This window comes from Pipistrellus hanaki (assembly GCF_964339955.1).
Source record: "Pipistrellus hanaki genome assembly, chromosome: 13".
Taxonomy (NCBI): Eukaryota; Metazoa; Chordata; class Mammalia; order Chiroptera; family Vespertilionidae; genus Pipistrellus; species Pipistrellus hanaki.
In genome coordinates this window covers 57,640,588-57,665,207 of record NC_140515.1, presented here as the reverse complement: position 1 = coordinate 57,665,207, position 24,620 = coordinate 57,640,588, and the positions used below count along the sequence as shown (strand labels likewise).

At 65.8% G+C, this 24,620-nt stretch overlaps 1 protein-coding gene across 7 annotated transcripts in view; it reads right to left on the bottom strand.

Moving 5' to 3' along the window:
- Window positions 1-2,178: 2,178 nt before the first annotated feature.
- The window catches only part of ITPR1 (inositol 1,4,5-trisphosphate receptor type 1), a 135,574-nt gene continuing 113,132 nt past the window's right edge, over window positions 2,179-24,620 (bottom strand). For all 7 annotated transcript variants that reach the window (XM_084902238.1, XM_084902239.1, XM_084902241.1 and 4 more), the window contains 16 exons: window positions 24,541-24,620; window positions 23,478-23,588; window positions 22,768-22,863; window positions 21,402-21,539; window positions 20,696-20,800; window positions 20,322-20,514; window positions 19,870-19,992; window positions 18,430-18,605; window positions 17,870-18,034; window positions 16,836-17,031; window positions 16,450-16,542; window positions 14,908-15,047; window positions 13,982-14,147; window positions 12,830-12,990; window positions 6,593-6,754; window positions 2,179-3,336 (listed from right to left, as the gene is read on the bottom strand). The exon at window positions 24,541-24,620 is cut by the window's right edge and continues 121 nt beyond it. In XM_084902238.1, coding sequence (XP_084758364.1) covers window positions 3,250-3,336; window positions 6,593-6,754; window positions 12,830-12,990; window positions 13,982-14,147; window positions 14,908-15,047; window positions 16,450-16,542; window positions 16,836-17,031; window positions 17,870-18,034; window positions 18,430-18,605; window positions 19,870-19,992; window positions 20,322-20,514; window positions 20,696-20,800; window positions 21,402-21,539; window positions 22,768-22,863; window positions 23,478-23,588; window positions 24,541-24,620 — 2,192 coding nt within the window. In that variant the 3' untranslated portion in view covers window positions 2,179-3,249. The remainder of the gene's footprint in view (window positions 3,337-6,592; window positions 6,755-12,829; window positions 12,991-13,981; window positions 14,148-14,907; window positions 15,048-16,449; window positions 16,543-16,835; window positions 17,032-17,869; window positions 18,035-18,429; window positions 18,606-19,869; window positions 19,993-20,321; window positions 20,515-20,695; window positions 20,801-21,401; window positions 21,540-22,767; window positions 22,864-23,477; window positions 23,589-24,540) is intronic.

Here is a 24,620-nt window from a genome sequence, read left to right as displayed (position 1 = left end):
GCCGCCAGGCTCTTCTCGGGCCAGGTTTTGCTTTTTCTTTCTTTTTCTTTTTTTTTTAAAAAAGTATATTTTTATTGACTTCAGAGAGGGAGAAGGAGAGGTAGAAACATCCATGAGAGAGAATATCATGGATCAGCTGCCTCCTGCACGCCCCACACTGGGATGGAGCCTGCAACCCGGGCCTGTGCCCTGACCGGAATCTCACCGTGACCTGCTGGGTCAGAGGTCGGTGCTCAGTCCTGGAGCCGTGCTGGCCGGGCGCTGTTTTTTAATGTGACACAGGGTGAGCTGGGACTCGTTTTATCAGAGGAGCAGATGCGAGCTCGGAGGGACTGCGTGGCTTCCTCACGGGGTGTGTGTGTGTGTGTGTGTGTGTGTGTGTGTGGTGTGTGTGTGTGTGTGTGCGGGGTGTGTGTGTGTGTGTGTGGTGTGTGTGTGTGTGTGTGTGTGGGGTGTGTGTGTGTGTGTGTGTGTGTGTGAGTGTGTGGTGTGTGTGTCTGTGTGTGTGTGTGTGTGTGGGGTGTGTGTGTGTGTGTGTGTGTGTGAGACGGGGCCGCGCCCAGTGAGCCCGCAGGTGCGGGAGCTCGGCGCGCAGCCCGGGGAGGTGTCTGCTGGGAAGCGGCCAGGGCTCCGCCTGTGCGGCCCGCGGACCCGGGGAGCCTGGCGGTCCTGCCGCCCACAAAACCACACAGCATTTTACTCAAAACTGGCAAACCTTTGTGATGCAAAAGTGGTGGAATTTTGGGTACTTTCTGTGAAATCGAAATCTTCAGGGGGATTTCCAGCCTTCGAGGCCTCGCTGACATGATGCGCAGAGGCCGGAGCGGCTGCTCGTCAGCACCTCCTGCGGGTTTCCGTGCGGGGATCCGCTCTCACCGCCGCAGGGGCCGAGAGGTGTGCATGAGATCGGCTTGTGAACAGATTTTAGGGGGTCTGAGTCTCACAGTCCGGCTGGTCCCCAGGGAAAGGGCTGGGAACGCCGGGCCGGCAGGGAGGCCGCAGGGCTGGGAGGGGAGGACAGGAGCCCGGGAGGCGCGAGCGGGAGGCGCTCATTCGAAGCCCGGCCAGGCCAGTGCCTTGGCCTCCTCCCTGCCCTCTTCCCCCCCCTCCCCCCGGCTCAGTGCCTCGGCCTCTCCCGGGCTCAGTGCCTCCCCCCCACTCCCCTCCCCGGGCCCAGCGCCTCCCCCTCCCCCGGGCTCAATGCCTCCCCCCCACTCCCCTCCCCGGGCCCAGCGCCTCGCTCTCCACACCACGGTGCTCTCTGCTGGTCTCCAGCGCCGTCAGGAGGTGTCTTCTGCCCCAGCCCCTGTCTGAAGGCTGACTCTGATGGCCACCTAGCACTCCAGCCTCTTCCAAGCACGTGTTGCTTTTAAAACCTGTAAAAGCATTATTTCAGCAAAACCCCGCCTTGCTCCTGTGTGTAGGGCCCCCTTTGTAGCGCATCTTCCTGCATTCCTGTCTCAGGCGCCTGCCTCAGGGTTTGCCTCACTGCCCGGGCCTCCCTGCGTGGTCTGCCCACAGGCGGTGCCCACAGGCGGTGCCCCCGCCAGCAACGTGCACGCCCGCGGGGGTCAGGCCGGAGCCCGTTCCTGGTGAGCGGACTCGGCTCCCTGGGAAGCCCGGGTGAGCCCCTGGGCTGTCACTGCGCGCGGTGGCTACAGCGGCTGCCCGTGACAGCGCCCACATTTACACCAGCGCCTGCCGCACGCCGTGTCTCTGCGTCCACACCGGGCGGCAGGGCAGCCTCCCAGCGCAGGTCAGCTATCATTTCCAGAACGGCGAGTGAGAACCGCAGACCGAGAACCACAGGGAAGGGGCAGGAACTCGGTCACAAGCCCAGGACACTGACTCCAATGTTTAGAAAGTGAAATGGCAGTTACTGCCCGAAGCCAGGGAGACTCGCCTCGCCCGGCCTGCACGAGGGCAGGCCTCCCCGGGAAGGCGGGAGCTTTGTGAGACCCTCAGGCTCGCAGGCCCCTGGCCACGGCCACGGCGGACAGCCACCGAGGTCCAGTGCGTGCGAGGGCCTGGGCTGCCTGGTGGCGGTCACTTTGCTCACTGTAGTGTCTGCACGGACGGGTAAGTGGCTCTGAACTCACCTGCTCACCAACCAGCTGTGCTTTAAACCAAAACACGACCGAGCAGCCGCACGTAAGGAAGCCACCAGCCAGCCACGCTGTGGTCTGCATCGTTTATTAAATATTATCCTCACACAGGCATTTACAGACTTCCCTCCTTGGAACTCTGTTCTCAACACATTTTCAAAATTTTTTTTTGCAGAGTGTCTCTTATAAAATGATTCCAGGTACAAAACTCAGCAACAGATACGCAAGGTTCCTCTCACTCTCCATCCATCCGCAGCAGAGTTCACGCGACAGACAAAACCGATCCGTGTTTACCACGGCGGCTAGCGGGCGCCACGCCCTCTCTGTGGGCGCAGGGACGCCCCGCAGCCCCGCAGCGCGCTGGGCGGGAAGGGAGAGCCGCCCCTGCCGCTGGGACCAGATACTCGGAGACCAGCAGCGGACGGCGTGTTGACAGCGAGACACCCACACTCACCGGGAGCTTCACCGATTGGCAGCAGGATGCGTTACCCCTTTAAGCACGTCTATTAACGCCACAAGCTAACGCCTGAGCCTCTAGGTTACCTCTTAGGAACAGTTTCAACGATCCATTCAGAAGCTTAAAAGGATCTTTGAAGCTACAGTTGCTCTTACAATGAAGGCGGGCTTGCCGCTTCGGAGGCGTGGGGCGCCGATGCCACGGCCACGGCCACGGCCCACGGCGCCACCACAGGCGCCTCCGTGGCATGGCCGCCGGGCCTGCGCGCACCAGCACGTGTTTTGGCAGCAGCATCATCGGACATGTGTCACATCGTATTAACACCAGCTTCAAAGACGGCTCCCTCCGGGACCCGGGGCTAAGGGTCACTGTGATCTCGGAATCCGTATTGCACAGTTTATAAAAAACATAAATACTGGCTACTCTAGATTTAAATACAAAATACACGTCCTATAGCTTTAAATCTATTCTCTGGTTCAAGTGCAAATCAGGTGCTTTCTGTAGTCCTTTCCAAAAAAGGCATTTTTAATATTTCTTGGCACAAACGGAAGGTCACCGTGCCAACTCGAATTACAATAGGTACATCCCACCTCTAGGCTAGCGATCATGTACATCCAGTACGAACGGAGTTTATTTACAGACGCCTCGGCCGGCCGGCGCCCTGCCGTCAGAGGGCGCTCCGCCGGCTCACGCCGGCTGCTGGGGGTTGGCGTTCAGGTGCGGAGGGTGTCCCAGGAGGCCGATCCGCTGCTTCTGCTTCCTCTGCTCTGTCATCTGGAAAGTCAGAAAGTTTCCTCATCAGCCAGACGCTTCCTGTGCGTCAGCCCCGGCGGCCGTGGGTTTACCTCTGTGGTTACGGTTTGTTCTGAAACCCACTTTCTACACAGGCTGCACCTCACACGCAGGCGGGGAATTCGGGGCGGCCGGGCCGGGACACCCGGAGCACGGCCTGCGGCCCCCGCGGGGAGGCGGCACACAGGAAGGCCCGGGCGCGCGGACGCTCCCCGCGCCCACCTCCCAGCGGCGGGCAGGCCCCCCGGAGGCGCGCTTCCTGCAGAGCGCGTGTCCGGCCCAGGCCTGGAGCTCCGTGCTCGCTCCCCACGCAGAGCGGGGGCAGTCCTGGCACCCCTCCCCGCCTCGGTTCTGCCGTGGGTGGTGTCTTGGTGCGCCCGGTGTTGGGACAGACTTAATTCTCTGCATGAATGACATCGGTCCCAGCCCTGGGCTGGGTGCGGGCGGCCAAGGCCGTGAAGGTGAGAAGGCTCACGTGTGAGATGCTCGTTAGCTAACGGGGCCTCCGCTTCCTCAGTCCGAGGGACTGGGGCAGAGCAGGGAGAGGAACGTGGGCTTTGGGATCAGACCTGTTCCCTAGGGTTTGATGCTGCCTCAGTTTCCCCCTCCACACAGGGGCAATGCCTCTCTCGGGACGGCAGGAGGTGTGTGTGCATTTCCTAGGACAGTGTCTGTTATGTGGCCGATGCTTAAACTTGGTTTTTGCTTGGACTAATTTTTGGTACAAAACATCCCAAGGAAACAAGAGGCCTTTTCTTATAGAAAACTCAGCCGTTTCCACCAGAGTCCTCTTCTCGGGCTCCTGGGAAATGCCGTCTGTGACGATGAGGAGGCAGTGTCTGCCCAGGAGCCAGGTTCCCGGAAAGGCGGCTTCCCCCTCAGCTCTGTAAGGACTGCACGGGCCCCCGCGGCCCCTCAGGCGAGGGGGAGCCCGTAGGGAGGTGTCAGGGCAGTGCCCTCCACGGGGCGGGGGCGGGAGGGGGGCCTCTCGGCCTAAACCGTTCCTGCTGCCAGCGAGGGTCACTGCTCCGCACACCGGCGGAGGCGAGGGGCCCGCCCAGCGGGGGGCACACGGGGCGGGATCACTCTCGGTGCCCGCATCTCGGGTGAGGGCAGCGCCCGCACTGGAACAGCAGCTGAGCCGGCTCTGGCAGAGCAGAGCAGCCCCACCCGCTTCTGCCTGTGCCCCCGGCGCCGCCTCGCCTCCCGCTGCTGTGCCGGCGAACAGCCCCGTGGGCACCAGGAGCCTTTACACTAAGAGGCTGCCCTTGTCCGTGGCGCTGGGTGCTGACCAGAGCAGGACACAGCGAGTGATGAACCCACTGCAGCTCCAGCTCCGGCCGGCAAACGGATTCTCTCATCGCCCTTAAGACGTCAGAGGCCGTGCTGGCCGGTCGGTGGTGGCTGTGTCTCTCAGTCGGGAATCTCTCTCGGGGCCACGTGACATCTACGCCGCCATCCTCAGGCCACACAAACCGTCCCTTAAAACCCAGCCCGCTCTGCGTGGCCACACCTTCACTCGCTCCCCCTCGGGCCGTGGCAGGGCCTTGTGTGGCCTGGCCGGGCGCTCCCTCCTCTGCAGTGACGTCTGCTTCGAACCAAAAGCACCGTCCCTGGTTCCTCCGAAAGCAGCCGTTTTCCCCAACGAAGTGCAGCTGCGCTGAAACCCCCACAGCCCGGCCCTTCAAAAGGAGGCAGAGGGAGCCGGACCGAGCCCCTGACCACGGACTGCTGGTCTCCACCTGCTCCTTGAGGCCTGAACATCTTCTGAGAAAAAATAGTTCAATTTCTTCTTTTTAATACTGATCGATTGATTTACTTTTATTTAATCGTCACTCGAGGATATTTTTTCTATTGCTAGAGAGTGTAAGGAAGGGAGCTGGAAAGGGGGGGAGAGAGAAACATCGATTGGCTGCCTCCCTTATGAGCCCTGACCAGAACCCAGGCCAGGGAGGAGCCTGCAGCCGAGGTACGGGCCCTTGATCAGAATCGAACCCGGGACCCTTCAGTCTGCAGGCTGACGCTCTATCCACTGAGTCACACCAGCCAGGGCAGGAATAGTTCAATGTCCAGGTCACACGGGGGAGGCAGCCTCCCCAACAGAGACTCAGGGCGGGGCCGAGCAGTTCACGCTCCATAGACGCTAATACCACCCCCGGGAGCCACCCCCGGATCTGACAGGCGCCCGCCGCACCCGCTCCGCTGTGCCCAATGGCCATGTCTGCCTCCCACATCTGGGTGCGTGCCGGCAGTTCTGAACCTACGGCTCTTCAAACAGAGGACTGAGCATTGGAACAGTCTCCGTGAAAGGCAGTCAGGGCGCAGCCTGTGTCAGCCACGCGAGACAGAACATGGAACACAAAAGCCCCCGCAGCGCCCGACCACGCCGGCCTGGGCGCCGGGGCCAGCCGCAGCCTCTGGTGCACCCACACCCAGGGCCCGCGCAGCCCCCGGCGGCCTGCCCTCCCCGGGCAGAGCGCTGACTGGGCGGGAGCTGGCGCCCCTGCAGACCCTGGGCCTGGGCGGCAGTGCCCGCATGCCCGTCCGCCCACTGTCCCTCCTCGGCCCGGCCCGGCCCGGCCCCTGCGGCCACTCAGCAGGGTCAGGTATTGGGCACCGAGGGGACCAGGACGGTGGCTCACAGGTGTCCTGGTGAGGCGTGAGGACACGTGAGGGCGGAGGCAGAACCGGAAAGGCCGAGTCTGCTGTGTGTCCAGGAGAGTTCCCTGGGGCAGCCCCCCAGGCCGCAGGCCCATCGGCTCCTTGTCACCTGAGGGCCTCGTCCGCGGGCGCTGAAGGGGCGGCCACAGGCTGACCCTCAAAGGGCAGTGGCAGGCACATGGGCTGAGTGTCTGTCCTCTGACCCTTTCTATCCCGCGCCCCAGGGCACCGTGCCCTCACCACGCATGTGTGTGTGTGGTGTGTGTGTGTGTGTGGTGTGTGTGTGTGTGTGTGTGTGTGGGGTGTGTGTGTGTGTGTGTGGTGTGTGTGTGTGTGTGGTGTGTGTGTGTGTGTGGTGTGTGTGTGTGTGGTGTGTGTGTGTGTGTGTGTGGTGTGTGGGGTGTGTGTGTGTGTGGGGTGTGTGTGTGTGTGTGTGGGGTGTGTGTGTGTGTGGGGTGTGTGTGTGTGTGTGTGGTGTGTGTGTGTGTGTGGTGTGTGTGTGTGTGTGTGTGTGGTGTGTGTGTGTGTGTGTGGTGTGTGTGTATACACGGTGCGCACAGGCGGACGCCTCTCCTACCTGGTCCTTGAGCTCGGACAGCTGGCCGGAGAGGTTGGAGACCAGCTTCATGGTGGACTCGAGCTTCTCCTGCAGGTTGCGCAGCTCGTTCTGCTCGCCCTCCGAGTCGCTGCTGACCAGGGACATGGCCCTCATGCGGGGGAACCAGTCGAGGTTTCTCTCCTAGAACCGCGTGGGCAGAGCGCGGGTCAGCGCCAGGAGCGAGGCCGGGGCCGCAGCACCCCGTCCTGCCCCCCGCGCGGCCCGCTCGGAGCCCAGCACCGGCGGATGCACACCCTCTGAACTCGGTCAACGGGACTGAATTCCCAGGATCCTCTCACGGTGAACCCGGGAAAGCCGCCTTTCAGACAGGGCTCCCGATCTCCAAACAGCTGCCCTGGGAGCCGGCTCTGCAGACCACAGGCCTGTGTGTGACCTCTCGGGAGACCCGAGCCTGCAGCACACGGCCGCCCAGGGCACCTGTGCACGTGTGTCCCCGCCGTCACCCACCACCCGGCCTCTCGTCTCCCAGCTGGCCCTCGTCCCAGGAAACGGAACCTCAGACCCCAAAGACACGGCCTCCGCGCCGCGCTGTAGACACAAGCCGTGGCCATCCCGTCCCTTCCGCACAGGCAGGTCCCCCTCTGCTTCCAACACCAACACCTAACGCAGAGCTGGGGCCTCCCCGACCCCCACACACAGCCCAGCTGCGGGCACCGCCGGCCCTGCCCTGCGGGCGGCTCCCAGCCTGAGGCCCTGGGAGCCCCTGGGGCTGTACATCAGACCTCAACCCGCACACAGCACCTGGGGGCTAGAACCAAGGAGCATTTCCCACCCTGGCCAGTGTGGCTCAGTGGATAGGCTGTCGGCCAGCGGGCTGAAGGTCCTGGGTTTGATGCCAGTCAAGGACACATATCTGGGCTGTGGGCTCAATCCCCAGTGGGGAGGCGTACAGGAGGCAGCCGATCCATGATTCTCTCTCATCACTGATGTCTCTCTCTCCCCCTCTACCTCTCTGAAATCAATAAAAACGTAATTTAAAAGAAAAAGCAATTCAATTCCATGTGGCTCTGACCCCAGAACCCCTCTGAACCCCTGGACCCCTCTGCATGGAGCCCGCCCTGTGCTGTGAGGCAGAGACCACCGCACCCATTCCCGTCTCTCCAGCTCGGCCAGGCACGACCGGCCGCCTGCGCCCGCGGCCAGCAGCCAGGCCGGGCCGGTGGCCGTCGGCAGAACCCGCCTTCCCGTCTGTCCAAGATCAAAACCGTCTGGGTCTCGGCCTCGGCTGCATTTTTGGGAAAGTCATGTTACTACGTGAACTCATCCCGGGGTGTGTGTGGTCGGAGGGTGGGGCCGGGCGGCTCTGGGTCCCCCGAGCAGGTGTCGCCGGGTCTGGCCGCCCCAGTGCACCCGGCCGCCTGGCTGTGGCACCGCGCATACCGATGTCATTAGGCACCGTCTGCCGGGCCGGCAGGCCGGCATTCCCGGCACAGCCGCTTCCTGTGTCAGAGCACACGGCGACCGCAGCCGCAGCCAGAAGCTGGCTGACCACAGCCTCGGCTCTGGTTAGCTCTCTTCTAGGTAAAGCTGGAAAAGTCCCGCAGGCCAGCGCCAGCCTCAGACACGGGGGCGGCACCACAGCCCAGCTTGTCCTTGACTGGAAAGGGGGGAGGGGTGTGAGGGGGGGGAGGGAGAGGAGGGTGTGTGTGTGAAAGAGTCAGAGAGGAAGGGAGGGGGGAGAGGCAGCGGGGGAGAGGCAGCGGGGGAGAGGGGGGAGGGAGAGGGAGGGAGGGAGGGAAGGGGAGAGGAGCTTTCCTTCTGGGAAGCCTGTCCTCTCCAGGCCGGTGGGGGCTGTGCTAAGAGGCGGCGGCCAGGCCCTGGAGGTGGTCTTAGGTGCAGACTGTTTGCTGTGGGCTTCCTGCCCTGGAGAGTAGGCGCTGGGCAGACCCAGCGGGCAAGCCTGTCAGCTCAGATGGCAACCGACTGCCGGTGCCAGGGAGGGAGGGAGGGAGGGGGGAGGGGGGAGGGGAGGCCGGCGGGGCCAGGACTGATGCTGGAAAGGCCCACAGGTGGGGAGGGCAGGCCATCCTTCCCTCCCATGGGCGGGCGCGGGTGCGGGGCACTGAGCACGCAGACTGGCCCGCTGCCTGGCGAGTGAGGCTGTCCCCACGGCAGAGGCAGAGCCAGACACAGCCCAGGGCCGCTCGGGCGAGATGCCGTGACCGATCACACGCCGGCCAGTGGCTCGGCACCGCCATTTCCTGTGCGGGTCACGCATTTAGCAAAAGCAGAGTACTGAACCGGTCCGGACTCCGGACACAAGGAGAAGGTGGGGGGCGGGGGTGATGAGGCCGGCACAGAGGGTGGGGGGAGGGGAGGAAAGGAGATCCCTCGTGGGCCGGCCCTGCCTCTTCGGCTGAGGTTGCCGGCCCCCTTTCTCTCCTCCGTGACCTCTGTGTCCCCCCGGCTGCAATGCCGACCCTGTCACCGCCGGAGCGGTGAACCGTGGTGTGGCTTCAGCCAGTCACAATGTGTCTACGTGGCCTCGTCTGCTGTAGCAAACGCCGCAGGGACACAGTGTCACCAAGGGAACGGGGAGGGAAGGCCGCACTTTCTGCTCCGTTTGTCTGCACTCCTAGAGCTGCTGTGAAACAGTTCCGTAATTAAGAAAAAAGGTCCCACCCCTGGAATTTGTCGGCCAGCCCCCAAGCCCCACCCGTGATCCCCGCAGGTCCGGGTGCGTTTCCATGGCAGCCCTGACGACAGTGCCGGCAGGAAGGACAGCGCCCGGGGCGGAGGGGGCAGGAGGGGCAGCCTGGCTCTGCCTGGGGCACAGGGCTGTGAGGAGGGTCCCTGAGGCAAGCACCCCGCGGGGCAGGGAGCCAGTGCCCAGCCTGGGAGAGCCGCGGGCGTCAGCCTGGGGCACCGTGTCCGGGCAGCCCGTCCTCGGCGGGCGCGGCTCCAGACACTCTCTCCGCGCAGCTGCTCCCGTCTCGCCGGCGGGCGGCTCGGGCCGGAAGGATATTCCCCGGCAGCAGTTACGTAACTCAGCTGCGGGGAGGGCCGCCCGTCCACCGGGCCAGTCCACGCCGTTCCAGGGCGATCTCAGGAGGGAGGTCGCGGCAGCAGGGAGGGCCGCCGGCTCTGACGAAATCCTCCGAGAAGCGGCTGCAGAGCCGCCGGTCCCCGGCCTCAGGCGGTGGTTCCCGGCCCAGGGGCTGCGAGAGCCGCACGGCTGGTCCCAGGTGCCCCCCAGCCCCGGGGAGGCCGCAGGAGGGCACAGAGGAGGCAGGTGGGGCTGGCCACCCAGCAGGGTGAGGGCAGGCCGGCCCTGGGGACGCCTGACGGAGACCCGGGGCCCAGCACCCCCCCTCCCCGCTGGCTCACGGCCTTTGCTGGCACCTCCCCGCAGGGCGTCTCAGCTGACACCCAGTCCCCAGAGTTCAGGGTGGCGTTCGGCCCCTATGGTGGTTTCCCCAGGCCTGCCTGCCTTCCTCATTAATCCTCACCAGAGCATATTTTTTCTGTTGGTTTTTAGAGTGCAAGGCAGGAAGGAGAGGGAGGACGGGGAGAGAAGCATGGATGTGAGAGCGCGACTGGCTGCCTCCACACTGCACCCCTGCCCCCGCACGGACCCCCCCATGCGGAAGCTGCCCCGTGGGCGGGAGCTCCAGGCGGCAGAGGCTGTGGCCGCTCGCTGGCTCCGCAGAATAGAACCGAGAGCCCGTCCACTGTGTGACCGGCAGAGACCAGGGCTGCACCTGAACCGGCGTCTTCCGCGCCCTCCCGCCCCAGAGACGCGCCGGGGGCTTCGGTCTAAGGAGGCAGCGTCCGAGCGTGGACTCAGCACGCTAGTCCCACCCGGGCCAGGGACGGCCCCACACCCAGGCACAGGGCCCGGCAGCCTGGCTCCGAGGACAGCCCCCGTTCGAGCAGAGGCCACGACGGTGTGGTGGCCCGGGAGCCTCGGTGGGGCCCGGGCGTGGGGTGGGGCCTGGCGTGGGGGGGGCCTGGCGTGGGGGGGGCCTGGCGTGGGGGGGGCCTGGCGTGGGGGGGGCCTGGCGTGGGGGGGGGCACGGAGGGGGTCTGCACTCGGGAAGGAGCAGCAGGTGGGCCGAGGTCACGCCCTTGGACAGACTCGAGGGGCAGATGTCCGGCTGTGAACCCGCCTTCCTGCTGGTCACACTGTGCACGGCCCAGGGGCCACTTGGGGCCACCGATGCCTGCCCCGCCTCAGGGTCGGCTGCTTGGGAGACCGTGGCCCTCTGCAGACACGCTCTGTGACACGCCCAGCCCTCCACGGTCCCACAGGGGTCACCCGGAGGCAGGAGCGGAGGAACGGGAGGTGCAGGCGGAGGGCGGCCCCTGGGAAGTGCGTGGGGAGGGTGACTCGCACCCTCGGGACCCGGGACCCAGGGCAGGGTGTGCGGGCAGCCTGGATGGAGGACAGTGAGCAGCTCCGGGGCACGGGGCGGGCGGGCCGTGGGGAGGCGGCGAGACGCTGACAGCTGCTTCCGGCCGCTGGGCACCTGCCAAGTCCCCCCGCCCCGCCTCGCCGTGTTCTTGAACCCTGCCCCGGTGCATTCTGGGAGTCGGGCAGAGGGCAGAGGGCTGGGTCCTCACCCACAGTGAGGGCTTTGGGGCCCCAGGACACGGCGGCGGGGTGGGAGGCGGAGCCGCCCAGGGTGGGCAGGCGGCCCCTGGGGCTCCAGGATAAAATCCAGCCCTTCACCGAGCAGAGGGCCCGGGTGGAGCAGACAGGGCAGGTGGCAGGAGGGGCCCGGGCACACCCTGAGCCCTGTGAGCAACGCCGTCCATGCCCTCCTCAGGCTGCCTCCGCCGCCCTCCGCCCTGCACGCGCCCCCGTGCCTGAGGCCCAGGAGCTCTGCACGGCCTGAGCCCGGCCTCCCCGGAGCCCTGGCCGCGGCCACTCTGCAGGGCGCCGCCTGCAGGCCTGACAGCGCGGCTCCCGCTCTCGGGGGTCAAAGGTGCAAGACCCAGCCGGCTCCCCAGCTAAGCAGAGGTCGTGACATGTTGGTTTTGGGTTCCCGTTCTGCCCTTTGCCCTTGTTAGCACACCGTTTCCTGGCTGTGCTTCCGCCTTATCAAACCAGATAGCGAGGCTGCCGAGGCCCGCTGCTGAAGCTTCTCAGCTCCGGCTGCAGGCGGGCCTGCGGGACCTGCTGCAAAGGGCTTTCCTGACCGACTGACACGGTCTCAGCACAGCTTTTCCAGGCGCTCGGGCTCCTGACTGCCCCCCAGAGCACCCCGCTCCCCCCCGAGCACCCCGCTCCCCCCGAGCACCCCGCTCCCCCCCGAGCACCCCGCTCCCCCCGAGCACCCCGCTCCCCCCAGAGCACCCCGCTCCCCCCCGAGCACCCACTACCCCCCAGAGCACCCAGCTCACCCCAGAGCACCCCGCTACCCCCCAGAGCACCCCGCTCCCCCCCAGAGCACCCCGCTCCACCCCGAGCACCCCGCTCCCCCCCGAGCACCCCGCTACCCCCCAGAGCACCCTGCTCACCCCAGAGCACCCCTGGGGCTGCGCCAGGACCTGTGGCTGGGCGGCCACTGCCACTTTGCTTCCCTGTCCCTGACAGCTTGGATCTGCAGAGGGCAGGGACACACGGGGGGAGCACCGGGGACCCTGGGAGGAGCTGTGAGTGTGTGTGGGGAGGGTGAGGGGGGAGGGAGAGAGAGGGCGGGGAGCGTGCTGTCTACGTGGCCGTGGGAACAGCCGCACCGGCCACGGGATGATGGATGGGACGCTCAGTGCGTGATCCTCAGGGAGCGACGCCGTGCGATGAGTCACCTGGGCGTGGGTGCCCAGTCTGGCCGTGGTTCTGGGAGCCGTCTTTCCCCTTTAACATGCACACCCCACTCTCCCTCGATGTGGCCACCAAGGACAGCTGCCGGGACCCCGTGGTGCCTCCACGTGCCCTGAGAACACGGCCGCCACGCCCCCCAGGGGCCAGGGGTTAACCGGGACTCGGCCCCTCCGCCACGTGGTCCCCCCGAAGGGCCAGCCGTGCTGGGCTATGCCGGGCCAGCTCTTGGTTAAGGCAAAAAACACCCGCGATCCGGAAGGGCCTCGTTAAGCCCCAGCCTCAGTGTTTCCTCCTGTGAAATGGGGTGCACCGCCCGCCTGCTGCTTCTGCAGGCCACCGGGAGGACGATGAAGGCCAGAGCCAGGCCCCATCCCGGCGCTCCCTGCCATTGGTGTCGGCGTGCGATGCGGGGGCCAGAGGCCGCTCACCTGGATCATCTCGGCCACGTAGCTCTCGGGGCCGGTGTACTCCGTGGAGTCCTTCACCTTCACCAGCACGATGAAGCACAGGTAGTGCCACATGTTGTGCTCCTCCTTGATGTGCTCCTCGAAGGTGACCGTCTTGTTGTCAAACTTGTCCCGCTCCAAGCCTGCGGAGGCGGGAAGGCGGCGTGAGCAGCCCAGCAGGCTCCCGGGCCCTGTCAGCCTGTCTGTCCACAGGAGGGCGGGCTCCTGGGCCCTGTCAGCCTGTCTGTCCACAGGAGGGCGGGCTCCCGGGCCCTGTCAGCCCGTCTGTCCACAGGAGGGCGGGCTCCCGGGCCCTGTCAGCCTGTCTGTCCACAGGAGGGCGGGCTCCCGGGCCCTGTCAGTCTGTCTGTCCACAGGAGGGCGGGCTCCCGGGCCCTGTCAGCCTGTCTGTCCACAGGAGGGCGGGCTCCCGGGCCCTGTCAGCCTGTCTGTCCACAGGAGGGCGGGCTCCCGGGCCCTGTCAGCCTGTCTGTCCACAGGAGGGCGGGCTCCTGGACCCTGTCAGCCTGTCTGTCCACAGGAGGGCGGGCTCCCGGGCCCTGTCAGCCTGTCTGTCCACAGGAGGGCGGGCTCCTGGACCCTGTCAGCCCGTCTGTCCACAGGAGGGCGGGCTCCCGGGCCCTGTCAGCCCGTCTGTCCACAGGAGGGCGGGCTCCCGGGCCCTGTCAGCCTGTCTGTCCACAGTTAGTTTACATGGATGTCCTGGCCCACAGGGCCGGTAACATGAACGTCCTGTGGTCACTGAGATGGCTGTGGGGCCCACCCGCTCTCCCCGGACCTTCACTACTGTCACCTGCACCGTGTGGTCCTGGCCTGGTGGCACCTGAGCCAGCTCCCGAGTGCCACCTGAGGCGGAGGGGTTCATGTGCTGCACCACATCACAGGGAGCCACTCGGCTCAGAGACGGGCCTGACTACAGGAGGACGTGCTGGTGGGGCGGGAGTCGCTCAGGGCAGCCCAGTGACAAGACCCCGAGATGCACTCATTTCAGGTCCATCCCACAGCCCTGCTCCTGTCCACACAGGCCCCGCCCCCGCCCAGGCAGAGGCCCCGCCCCCGCCCAGGCAGAGGCCCCGCCCCCGCCCAGGCAGAGGCCCCGCCCAGAGCGCTCACCGCAGATGAAGCACGTGGTCTTGAGGATCTCCTCCTTCTTCTGCTTCTCGCTCCTCAGGTCGGCGAAGGTGTCGATGATGACCCCGAAGATGAGGTTGAGCACGATGATGATGACCATGAAGAAGAAGAGCAGGTCGTAGATGACGCGGGCGGCAAACAGGGGCTCCTGGGAGGAGGGCGCGGTCAGGCCCCACCCCGCTCCGCAGTCCCCTGTCCCCCACCACATCACCGTCAGCTTCTCGAGCGGAACGTAAACGGGAGGGCAAACGTTGTTAAGAAGGCCACCACTTCGCTGAGCGTTGACCTATGAACCAGGAGGTCATGGTTCGATTCCCGGTCAGGGCTCAGTCCCCAGTGTGGGGCGCACAGGAGGCAGCTGTTCAATGATTCTCTCTCATGATTACTGTTTCTATCTCTCTCCTCCTCCCTTCTTCTCTGAAATCAATAAAAATATTTTTTTAAAAAGGCCACCACTGTATCTCTTTTCATACCTCCTAAGTTGTGCACTCTGGCCAGTGTGGCTCACTGGATAGATCGTCGGCCTGTGGACCGAAGGGTCCCAGGTTCAATTCTGGTCAAGGACACATACCCAGCTTACAGGCTCGATCCTCAGTGTGGGGCGCGCAGGAGGCAGCCAATCCGTGATTCTCTCTCATTTCTGATGTTTCTCTCTCTCCCTCTCCCTCTCTCTGAAATCAATAAAAATACATTTAAAAAAATAAAATCAATAAATTGTGAATTCTCTGAGTGCCCTGGGCCCGCACGGGCAGGGAGCTCCCTGGGAGCTGGGGTGGAGGAAGCGGTCACTCGCGTGTGACGGGACCAGCCCCTCGCACGGCCAGCGGTCGGACGGAGGGGAAGGTGCTGCACCCTGCGTGGCTCCTGCCTGTGCTCCAGCCCCGCCCCGGCCCGGCCCCGGCCCCCACCTCCTTGGACGGCTTCCTGAGCACGTCGCCCACGCCGCCGCCGCTGCGCAGCCCGTGGCTCAGCACGGTGACGATGCACATCAGCAGCGTCTCGCACGTGTGCTCCTTGTCCTGCTCGGGCTCCTCGGCCGGGAGCAGCGCTGCGGACGCAGGCAGAGAGAGAGACAGAGACAGAGACAGAGAGAGACAGACAGAGAGAGAGAGAGAGAGAGAGAGAGAGAGAGAGATAGCAAGGGAGAGAGAGAGAGAGAGAGAGAGAGAGAGAGAGAGAGAGAGAGAGGACGTGAAGACCCGAGCGCCACGCGCCTCCTCTGGAAAGGCTGACGCCCAGGGCGCTGTTTCCATCCCTGCCCCCTGCTCCCTCCTCCAGCAGTCCCTCCTGGAGGCAGCCAGGCCAGACCTGCCCTCCCGCCTCGGAATCTAAACACTCCCCGTCCTTCTCGGGGGAACTCCAGCCCCAGCGCCGAGCAGGTGTCTGACCTCAGAGGAGCTGCTCGTACCCTGAGCCACAGCCTCTCTCCTCTCCACTGAGGGCGAGGCCCCCAGGCTCCGCACCGCGAGTGTAGGCCTACGCCTGGCAGCATGCTAGAATGGCTCCTCTGATTAAACCGCTTTATGCTGGAGGCTGTCCACTGCTTTTTGGAGGAAAAAAGCAGTGACCCCTCTGCCTTCACTCTTTTCTCCAGCTGCGGAGGGAACAGCCTTGCTGAAACATACATCTCATCATGTCACTCAGCTTTCAACAACTCCCAATCACCCGCTGGATGAGTGTAACCTCCTTAGCCTGACATGTAAGACCTTTTGTGATCTGACCCTTTGCCAACCTTGCCGGCTCCATTTCTTGCTAATCTTCTTCCTCATAAACCCTACCTCCCTAAACCTGCTGAATTCTACTTCCAAGCCTTCCAACGGGCTGCTCCCTCTACAGTAGGGGTGTCGAACTCAATCAGAGAAGGGGCCAAAATCTAAAATCCAGCCTAAATCGCGGGCCGAATGGTTTACTGAACAGTTATAAACTGACAATGTCATAAACTGACAGTGGAGTGCAGTGATGACAGCGCAGTGCGGGCCACATTGCAAGGCCTGGTGGGCTGGATTTGGCCCGCGGGCCTTGTGTTTGACACATGTGCTCTACAGGATGCCTGCCCCTCTGCCTTTGCTGATTTGTCCACTGTTCTGGTTTAGCTGTCACTTCCTGGTGACAGCTCTCACTGCACTGAGGCTGGGTGCCTGTCTTCCGTGCTCCATCCTTATTCCCAGCGTTAACAGCTCTCAGGTGACCTCCACCTGCCCGCCCGCCCCGCCCCCTGTCCCCCCATGTCACTGTATCTTAGAGTACCACGGCCCCTGGTGGACAGAGGGCCCTCAGGACGTCCTGGCTGAATCCAAGAAGCCGACCTTTCTTCCCAAGGAGCCTTCTCTCCCCCCGTCTCCCTCGGCTCCCCAGCCTTCCCCCTCGGCCACCGGCCTCATGTGTGGGCAGAGGCCCCGCTTCCATCTGACCCAGCGTCAGGCACCAGCTCCGCCTCTGGGGGGGCCTACCTTCCTGAGGGGCCGGCGAGGAGCAGTTCTCCCCCGCCCCCACCCGGCACACGTCCGAGAACAGGAACTCGCTGGCCAGGCTCTCGCCGGTGTCTGGGGGAGAGGACACGGTGAGGGACGAGCTCGCGGCAGGCGCCCCCCGCCGCCCAGCCTGCCTGACAGGTCACGGTATCTCAGGGAAAAGCCGTGCCCGTGGCGGACGGGCCGAAGTGTGTGGGCTCAGTGCCGGCTCCGCACGCCCCCGCGCCCAGAGGCCCCCCGTGCCCCGGATACGAGAGGCCGGCCTGCGTTCCCGGTTCCCGGTTCCCGCCCGGGACCAGGGCGCCCCTGCGGCTCGGCCGTGCCCTCCGGGGGGTCCTCGGGGCCCTCGCCGCGGGGCCGCCCACCTGGGAGGGCAGTGTCGTTGGGCAGCGGGTCCACCTCCAGCAGGAAGTCGGCCTTGAAGAAGAGGTAGCCCACGATGGAGAAGAGGTAGACCAGGATGAGCGCCAGCACGGCCGTCAGGATGATGGAGCGCCCGTTGCGGGTGACGCTCTTGATGACGTTGAGCAGGGTCTCCTCCCGGTACACCAGGTCGAAGAGCTGGGGACACAGGCGACGGGGTGCTCAGAGGCCCCGAGGGGGTGCGCCCGGCGGTTACTCCGCTCTGCTCCGTGCCCGTCCCCGCAGCGCAGGGTGAGACGGGGAAAGGGGGCCGTCACCAGAGAAGGGGGCGGGAGACGAGAGCGGTGCTCGGGGTGCAGTCAGTCTCGAGGGGCTGAGCACAGAGCTCAGGGCTGTACGGTGAGACTGTGGGGGGGGGGGGCATGTGCACAACGGGGTAAGTAGGGAATTTAAAAGGAAGCAAGGAAGGGCTTCGGCCACCGGGAGGTACCGGAGGCAAAGCCCATGTGGGTCAAAGGTCACCCAGCAAGGGAGCGCCACTGGGGCCGCCAGACGGTGATGGGCCTTCTGGGCTGCGCACGCGGCCGGCACAGGCCCCACGTCACCGAGGAGACAGGCGGCCCTTCCCTTCCCACCACGGCACCTCCGGTCTTAGAGCCACAGGCACAGCCATCGCAATGGAAAGGAGAGGTCTGTGTCCTGGCCAGTCTCACTCAGTGGTTAGGGCATCTTCCCCCAGATCCAGAAGGGTCAAGGGTCTGGGCCCCGGTCAGGGCATGAGAGGGAGGCCACCCATCGCTGTCTCTCTCATGCCAATTTCTGCCCCGAGGCCCTGCCTTTCCCGACTCCACGGGGAAAGCAAAGGCAGGGACTCAGGGTGCGTTCTCTATCCCATCCTTTTAAGGACCCTGGGGACGATGCCCTCGGTGTGGGCTGACGCCCACGGGAGGGCAGGAGGAGGGCGGGGGAGGGCGGGGGGAGGGCTGACACCCACGGGAGGGCGGAGGGAGGGCGCCCTCCGGTCCCGGCCGCTCACCAGCAGGCTGTAGAAGAACTCGTGCACGAACAGCCCGAGTGCGCAGATGAGCAGGTAGAGCAGGTGGTAGAGGAACTCCACGTCCAGCACCATGGCGCGGTAGCCGCGAGTGAACGTGCCGCAGTTGCCCACGAAGCTCATCAGGAAGATGATCTTGTTGCAGACCTGGGGCGGGAGGGCAGGCGTGTGAGCCCGACTGTGTGTGTGTGTGCGTGCGTGTGTGTGTCCCGCACCTCCTTCTGCACCGAGCGCCCACTGAGCCCACGGGAGCCCCCATTTCGTGACTTTGCTTCCCAGGCACGGCCCAAGCGACATGGTCGTCCAAAGACTGAGGGGCCATGTGACCAAGCGGCATGCGTGTGCGACAGAACCCGGACACGAGCACAGACGGGGCTGACGAGGCTCAGAGGGAGCGTTTTCTGAAACCACCCGTCAGAGGCAGGACAGAGCGGGACTTCGCTTCCCGTCCCTCCGGACTCCACGGGGAAAGCAAAGGCAGGGACTCGGGTGCGTTCCACCCCTGCCTCCCCGGAGGGGAAGGCGCGGAGGGCCGGACTCACGTTGAAGGCGCCCAGCAGGAAGAGCGTGGGCTGCAGCCCCACGGAGAAGATGAGCCGCAGGATGGTGGAGGCGATCAGTGCCCGGATGCCGTGGGGCTTGGGCAGTGCGATGACGATGGCCAGCGACACCAGCATGGCCGTCCACAGCAGCCCCGACCAGTGCGGCTCCAGCGTCCCTGCAGGACAGGCGGTCACGGGCGCCGCTCGCAGCCGGCGCAGGGACGGGCGGCGTGGGCCCCGCGTGCCTCCTCCCCCACCCCCCGGCTGCATGGCCCGGCGCTCGGCTCCAATTCCCGTCCCGCCGTGTGTTTCCCCCGGGAGACCTGCCCGTTCCCGGCCCCTGGGTCTCAGCTCAGAGGTCTCAGTTCCCGGCCCCTGGGGGCAGCACCCCCACCCATCTCCCCGGGAGCCCCGGGCCGCTCTCTCAGCTCTGTCCCCTGGGCGTCCGCACGGGACAGCTTTCCCAGTGCTCGCTCAGCACCTACGCGCCCATCATGCGCTTGTTCAAGAAACAAAACGGCCCTGGCTGGTTTGGCTCAGTGGATACAGCGTCCACCTGTGGACTGCAAGGTCCGGGGTTCGATTCCGGTCAAAGGCAGACCTTAGCTGCAGGCTTGATCCCTGACCTTTGTTGGGGTGCTTCTCTCACATTGATGTTTCTCTCTCTCTGTCTCCCCCCTCTTTCGTTCTAAAAAAAAAAATTCAGTGACAAAGTAACCTCAGGACACACAACAAAAAAGAAGTAAAAGTCAGATTGCGTCACATTTCACAAGGGAAGGCGACGGGAGCCCTAAATGTCTAATTTCTATGGAAGGCACACGGGGGTGCAGGTCCCCGTCTGCATTGGGGCCTTCGGGGACGGGGGCTCCACCCACACCGCCAGCGTCTGCCACCGGCCGGCCTCCCCAGCGGGCGGAGCGCGGACACAGGCTCTGTCTCCCCAGCGGGCGGAGCGCGGACACGGGCTGTCTCCCTGCCCCTGGGGTGCTGTGTGGAGCCCCGGACGGCCGGTTACACAGCGGAGCCAACGTGGCTGACACTCGGCCCCCGTGACTCCCGCAGAGCCCGTTTCAAACGCTGCCACACCTGCGTCCCCGTCGCTCAGCGAAGGCCGGGGGACGAGGCCACCCGACCACTCAGCAGCGGGGCGGGACCTGCCTCCGGGCTCTGCCCTCCGAGCTGTGCGCCCGGCTCCGTGTCTCCCCGCCTCTGAGGCCGTTTCCCAGCAGGCCCCGGGGGAGGCCGCGTGCCCTTCCCTCCTGAGTGAGCCAGGCAGGGCTTCCCAGCTAAACCTGCAGGAGGGACACCTCGTCTTGTCCGAGGGGTCCCTGTGGCCCTATCTGCTGTCTGGGTGCCTCCAGGGTCAGTGCCGGGGTGCAGGTCGCAGCCTCCCCGCAGCACCTCCGGGGGGGGGGGGGGGGCGTGAGCGAAGGCAGGTACCTCCCCGGGCGCCGCGGAACGGGTAGAAGAAGGCCACGAGCAGGTTCATGAGCACGGCCAGGTTGAAGGAGATGCTGCTCCAGAAGGACATGTTGCGGGCGCACCAGTACAGCACGGGCTGGGCTGCGGGACGCGGGAGAGGGGCAGGTGAGGGGGCAGCCCCCGCACCCCACCTTACAGGGCACCAGTACAGCACGGGCTGGGCTGCGGGACACGGGGGAGGGGGAGGGGCAGGTGAGCGGGCAGCCCCCACACCCCACCTTTCAGGGCACCAGTACAGCACGGGCTGGGCTGCAGGGACGCAGGGGCGGGGCAGGGGAGCAGGCAGCCCCTGCACTCCGCGCTCACCGCGGTGGGGGTGTCAGGATCACACCAGCTCTGCTCCCTGGGAGACACGTGTGCCCACTGTGTGCCCGCCGGGAGCCCGCGCCGCCCCGGCCGGCGGGACCCACCTCGGAGCTTCTTCTGCCAGTTCATCTCGTTGAAGAGGTCCTCGGAGCGCAGGAAGAAGTCGTTGATCTTGCTGCCCTGCTCGTCGCGCTCGGTGGTGTAGTAGATGCGCAGCTTGGACTCCTTGGTGAGGAACTCGCAGATGCTGGGCACCGGGAACACGATCTGCTCCATGGTGCGGTCCAGCCGGACGATCTGGGGGCGGGCAGAGCGTGAGCAGCCCCCTCCGCCCCACGGGCCCAGCCTGGGCCCCGGCCCCTGCTTGTCCCGCCTCCTGCGCGCCCCGGGGCCTGGTCAGAGCCCGCCGCGGGCACGGCCTCGCCTGGGAATGGCGCCCCTCCTCTGGAGCCCCCGCGGGCCGGGCACCTGCCATCACCTCGATCTGCGCCGTGTGCTTGGCGTAGAACTCCAGCGCCTCGTCGCCGTCCACCTGGCCGCCCGGCTTCAGCATGCTCTGCAGCTCCTTGTTGTGCCGCGCCAGCTGCAACACAGGCGGGCGCGGTGTCCCAACCAGGCCTCGGTCCCGCCACGCCGGGGTCCTGCCCAGCCCAGGCCTCCGTGCAGGGGCCTCTCGGTGGCCCAACGCCACGGGTGGAGGAGCTGAGGGCAGCGCCTGCGACCTCGGCCCAGCACCATCTCCACTTACATCCAATTCCTGACCTTTGGGGGGGGGGACAGGCCCGTGGCCCAGCCTCACGGCCACACCCGTGGGGAAGGCGCCAGAGCCCGGGCACCGGGCAGAGGATGACGCCACGGCGCCCGGGAGCCGGGCGGAGGCGACGCCCCTCCCCAGGCAAACAGGGAGAAGGCACCGCACAGGCTGGTCCCGGGGGCGCTGGCCGTGAAGGCAGCCGCTGGGCGTGACGGCTCACAGACCCCCCGATGCTCGTAAGACCCTGACCCTCCTTCAAGTGTCTCCAGCCCGTCATCACCCGTCTCCGCGTCCTGCCCGGCACAAGGGCTGCTAGAAGCGTGTGTGTGTGTGTGTGTGTGTGTGTGTTCCAGGGACATGACCCCAGCGTGGAGGAGGGGGGCCCACGGGCTAGGGTCCCGGCAGCGAGGGGCGTGCTGGGCGGGCGTACCTGGTGAGCTAATATGTAGATGTTGTGGCCCACGTTCCGGGGTGAGGCCGCTCCGTCCTCGCCGTTCTCCTCATTCTCTCCTTCCTCCGCCTCCCCCTCGCCCTCCCCCTGCAGGTAGGCCTTCTTGATCACCTCCACCTGCAGACAGGACAGGGACACGGCTCCCGTCAGGGACCCTGGCTGGCCCTGTTGGAGAACCCGGGCTGGTGCCCTCGGGGACCCCAGCCTGGCGCCGCAGGGGACCCCGGGCTGCCCTCAGCAGCACCCGTGGTGCGGCCCCTCCTCGCCAGGCTCAGCACCTCCCATCAGGCGTGGACACACCTCGGACTCTGTCTCCACGTGGCCACAGGCAGCCCCCACTCCCACTCCCACTGACGCGGAAGTGCTGGCACCTGCGCTGCCCGGACAGGAGGCCCCTGTGCCCACGCTCTGTCCTCCGGAAGGACAGGGGCTCCCAAGGTGACTCAGGGCAAACGTGACGCAGATGAGAGCGGCGGCCAGCCTTTCCCCCCTCCCCGTTTCCTCGGCCACCCCCCGCCTCCCGCCCCCCCGTGTCATTTCAGGGAAGACACACAGGAAACCGGGCCTTTGGGGGCAGCGAGGAAGCGGCTCTCTGACCCCGTTTCCACCCACAGCCCACATGAAAGGAGCACCGTCCGCAGGACCCCCTGGCCTCTCAGGGAACGTCCGGCTCACACCGTTTACTCGGGGAAACGGACGTGAGAGGCCAGGGCTGGGGTGTGACCTGAGAGCTCGCTTCCCAGAACACCCTGCATCTGCCTCCTGCCTCACCTGCCCCTCTGTTCCCCCGTTCCCCCTGCCCACCTACCTCCTCTGCCCACCTGCTCAGCGGCCCCACCGGCCCAGCAGCCCCTCCCCCGTCCCTTCTCGGTCCCTCCGGGCCCAGCCTGGGACGAGGGAGGGCCTGGCTGTTTGCCAAGCAGCCTGTCACTCAGGGTGGGGTCAGCGCACGAGTGAGGACAGAGCACTCGGCCGCGCTGCCTGAGGGCCTGCTTGCCGTGGCGGCCGGGAAGGCGCTGGCCTCCGCACGGATGTCGGACAGGAAGGCTCTCCGGGACCCGGCAGCCCGCGGCTCACGCTGTGCCGACACCGGTCAGACAGGTCGCTCTCCCGCCCGTTCTCTCTGACACCAAACTGCACAGACGAGCTGCACAGGGTGTGGGGCCCAGAGCACACGCCCGTGCACACACCTGCATGTGCACACACCCGCCTGCACACGTCTGGCTTCCCTGCCACGTGGGTTTGTTCCAGAAAGCCCGAGGGCGTCAGTCACCCACAAGGGGGCGAGCTGGGCACGGGTGGCACCTGGCTCTGGGCTGTGCGGTCCCCGCCCAGACAGGCTCACCAGCTCCTTGGGCCGCATGTTGTAGAGGATCCGCTCGGCGTTCTCGCTGTCGTGCCTGCTCTCCATGATGGCCAGCAGCAGCTTGGAGGCGTTGTTCTGGGGGGGACAGACGGGCATGGGCGGCTGTGAGGGCCGGGGCTGTGACAGCGCGGTCCCAGGGGGCACGGGCCAGCACATGAAAGAGCACCCGCTCCAGGCGGGCAGCGCCCCCTGTGCCCGGACACGTCTGCACTGCCGGGCGGGGTCCAAGACACGTATCTGTTTGGGCATCGTTTCTCCCCAGCGTTACCGGGTACGATTCTAGCGGAAAGTGGGCGTTTAAACGTGTGTCTCCCAGAGACGGAGTCGGGGCACCTGCGGCCCAGCCCCCTGTGCCCAGGGCGGTGTGGTCAGAGGTGCCGTCAGCCTCGCCCTGGAGGCTGTGCAGGCAAAGGGGACCCTCTGGTAGGGCAGCAGCGGGTCCACACGGTCAGCTGTGTGCCCGCTCGCCCTGGCAGCCAGTGCTGGCCGTGTGTGCCCACCTGCCCAGGCCCCTCCAGGGAAGCGGAGGGCTGCGTGCCGCGTGCAGCCAGTGCCACGCGGGCCCGGCATCTCCCGTCAGCTTCCCCGTGGCGCCCGGGTGACCAGCGCAGCCAGAGCCACAGCCAGAGCCACAGCCACAGCCCAGCCCGGTCCGAGGCGCCCGCCCGCCCGCCCACCCGGCCGCTTGCCTTCAGCTCCAGCACCAGGTCCATGCGCTTCTTCCCCAGCGGGTTGATGTCATTGAGGATCAGCGCCGTGATGATGTCGATGCCGTTGGACTCGTGGGTGGCGATGCAGTTCTGAGGAGACACAGGCACGCACATGCACATGTGCACACACACATGCACACCCATGCACGCATGTGCTGGTCAGCAGCCAGGGGCCAGCGGGCCGAGCTGCTATGGGACACGGCCAGCACCCGGGGAGGGCTGCAGTGGTCGGGGAGGAAGTGGTGAAATGAAAGACACCATCTCTAGTTCCAGAGGAACCGAACAGCAGGGAAGCCCCTGCGCTGGAGCCGATGCGGCCGTGTCTGACCAAACGGCGCTGGAGCCACAGCCTTTGTTCGGAAGGGAAACCGGGCGTGTGACCGAGTCTGGGTCCCAGGCCCCGTCTTCCCTCCGAGGGGCTCCAGCCTCTCTCCCCACTCCGTCTCAGGCGGACGTGCACCGACCGGAGGCTGTGACAGAGGAAGCAGTTTCCTGGTTCCCCCACGCAGATAAAAACGAGTGACCCGTCTCCCGACTACGGGACGCCGTCCACAGGCAGCGGCTGCTCTCAGGAAACTAGCGGTCCAGTCCAGAAATCTACTTCCGGAGAGGCCAAGGTCAAAAGGTCAAAGCTGAGGGTCCTCCTCCCCTGGGAATGTCTTCGGGGTCAAAGCCTGAGCCTCCCAGGTCCCCGTGTGACCATCAGGCTGCCTCCTGCAGGGCGGGCTCTCCTCCAGCCGGCCCGACCCTCCTGCCACCAGGGAGCCACGTTTTGGCTCCTGCACAGCATTGGGCCCCGCCTCCCGGTCCTGGTTTAACTCCGCCTTCACTATCTGCCCCCGCAAGTCAGAGCGGGCAGTCACAGCGAGCCGAGCCCCGCCCCGTGAGGACAAGCCCACACCTGTGACAGGCGACCCCTCCTCACTGCTGGCGACGGCCTCAAGGGCAACGCCTGGGCCGACGGGCGGCGAGCGCACTGTGACTCCCCAGCGAGTCCTCCCGACAACACGGCGGGATGACCCCCGACCCCGCTCGGCCGCACCTGGTTCTCGTGGCAGGGCCCCTGGCAGTACTCGGTGAGGCTCTCCAGCGTCTGGTTGATGAGCGCCACGTTCTTCTCGT